The 1,994-nt window shown below is 37.5% G+C and overlaps 1 protein-coding gene across 2 annotated transcripts in view; it reads left to right on the top strand.

The window, feature by feature from the left end:
* Window positions 1-719: 719 nt before the first annotated feature.
* The window catches only part of LOC103132660 (protein NLRC3-like), an 8,934-nt gene continuing 7,659 nt past the window's right edge, over window positions 720-1,994 (top strand). For both annotated transcript variants that reach the window (XM_007544457.2, XM_016667508.1), the window contains exons 1-2: window positions 720-871; window positions 1,581-1,727. In XM_007544457.2, the coding sequence (XP_007544519.2) occupies window positions 1,600-1,727 (128 nt within the window). In that variant the 5' untranslated portion in view covers window positions 720-871; window positions 1,581-1,599. The remainder of the gene's footprint in view (window positions 872-1,580; window positions 1,728-1,994) is intronic.

Below are 1,994 nucleotides of genomic sequence, written 5' to 3'. Positions count from 1 at the left end.
TATTGAGGCAAAGATTTTCTCCCATAAATAATATTATATTATCAATTGTTTGACGGGACCCAATATAGAGAACTGACTAGTTTAGCCTTATTTTCCAACTATATGTCACCGTGGCAACCATCAACTCCTGTGTCGTCTGTGTGAACCTCGACCCAAACTGAGGCAACGAGGAAACATTCCTGCACAGCAGAGACACAAACTGATAAACATCTCACAGTAAACGGCAAGTTAAAACCTGTTTGTAACTCAGCAGGTTTTCAACTTTTTCATTGGAAACATTTGAAACAAACCAGTTAAACAACTTAAAGCCTCCAGGCTAAAAGAGGTCAAAGGTCATTTTGTTCAGAATGAAAGAGGTTCAGGAGAGAATTAAAGTTTCCTTCAGATCAACATTAAACACGATTAAATAAATTAATAAAATCTGTATTTGATAATGTTAACATATCAGATGGTCGTGTCAACATGTGGAGAAACTTCAACATTTCAAGGTTCTTGGTTCTGTTGGCTCAGATTAGAACAAGCAGAAACTATTATTAGTTTTATTGCTCTTGAGTTTCTGTGCAGAAATTTGTTGGTTGTTAAATTTCTTCACAGATAAAACTGAAAATCTCCATTAATTTAATAAAATATTGACTAAAAATACTAAATATATTTTAAACAGTAATGTGAATGTATTGTTTTTAAACATTTATTTCCAGGTAATGATGATCAGACAGGATTCCTGTCATTTCAACAGGTGAACACACCTCTGCTGTCAGAAGGGGCGGAGCCTCAGGTGGATCCGGTTCAGGTTCTGGAGAATCAGGTCCAGTTCTCCATTTCGCTCCGACTCGGTTTGTGTGAACAGAAGGAGAAGCAAAAATCTGATCAGGTGAGTTTTAACTCCACTTTCTATTGGTTTCCAGTCCTGACAGAACCAGAACTGGGTCTGGTTCAGGTTCTGGTAATCTGATTACTTTGTTATAGCCTGACCTCGCAGGAACACAGATGTTAGATAGGATTGAATCTTGTGGTAGAACACAGGTGACTTCTGTCCTTTCCAGTGAGAAGTTACCTGTTGAAATCCCTGTTCTGTAGTCAGACTGGAACCAGTCCAGTACTTGGTGATTTCTACTGGTTCATGTTTTCCTGTTTGTTTTTTGGAGAAGCTTCTTGTTTCTGTTTGAAAGACCGAGAAGTTTGATGTCACAATTCCAGACAAAATCATCTGCCTTTAAGACATGTTTTTGATGTCTTTGATGTTTTTTTTTTGTTTTTTTTACCTTTTTTATGTTTTTACTTTCTCTATAGAGAAGCAGCGGTGCAAACACGTGACGTCATTAGAGATACTGGAGTATCTTAAAGAGATACTACACAATTACAGCTGTTACACTATGTAAAGCACCTTGAAATGCCTTGCTGCTGAAATGTACTATACAAATAAAATTTGATTGATTGATAAGAGACATTTAGTTTCTGAGGTTGAGCTGGAATCAGCTTCCTCTGATCCTCTGAACTCCTGATAGGAACCAGTAAGTGTCCATTAAGGACACTTACTGGACCTGGACCACTGGACTGACTGGTTCTGGTTTCTTTCTCAGGCTGAATGAAGTCCAGAAGATGGAAGATCAAGATCTAAAGAAGGACAGAGCAAAACCTCCAGGACCCATCAGTCCGTCTGTGAGGAGTGACCGGTCCAAACATGAACCTCTATTCTTCAGTACTGAACCTGGACCCTCAGACAGAAAGTAAGAAACCAGTTTCTATCTGGTTCATGTGGATCTATAGAGATAAAATATAAATTATATTAACTGGTTGATCTTTAATCAAAAGTAATTTAATTTTCTTCCATATTAATTTAAAGTCAAACATGAAGGATGTTGGTCAGTAAATCAGTTTGAATGAAAAATGATGAAAATGTTGCATGAAAACAAAAACCAGCAACAATGTGAGGAGCAACGACTCAGATTGTCTCTGAACTGGATGTTGCAGCAACTAGTTGACTCTTTACTCTG

This window comes from Poecilia formosa, unplaced genomic scaffold, assembly GCF_000485575.1.
Source record: "Poecilia formosa unplaced genomic scaffold, Poecilia_formosa-5.1.2 Scaffold1197, whole genome shotgun sequence".
In the NCBI taxonomy this organism is placed as follows: Eukaryota; Metazoa; Chordata; class Actinopteri; order Cyprinodontiformes; family Poeciliidae; genus Poecilia; species Poecilia formosa.
The sequence above is the reverse complement of the archived record's forward strand: the minus strand, read 5'-3'. Positions and strand labels throughout refer to the sequence as shown.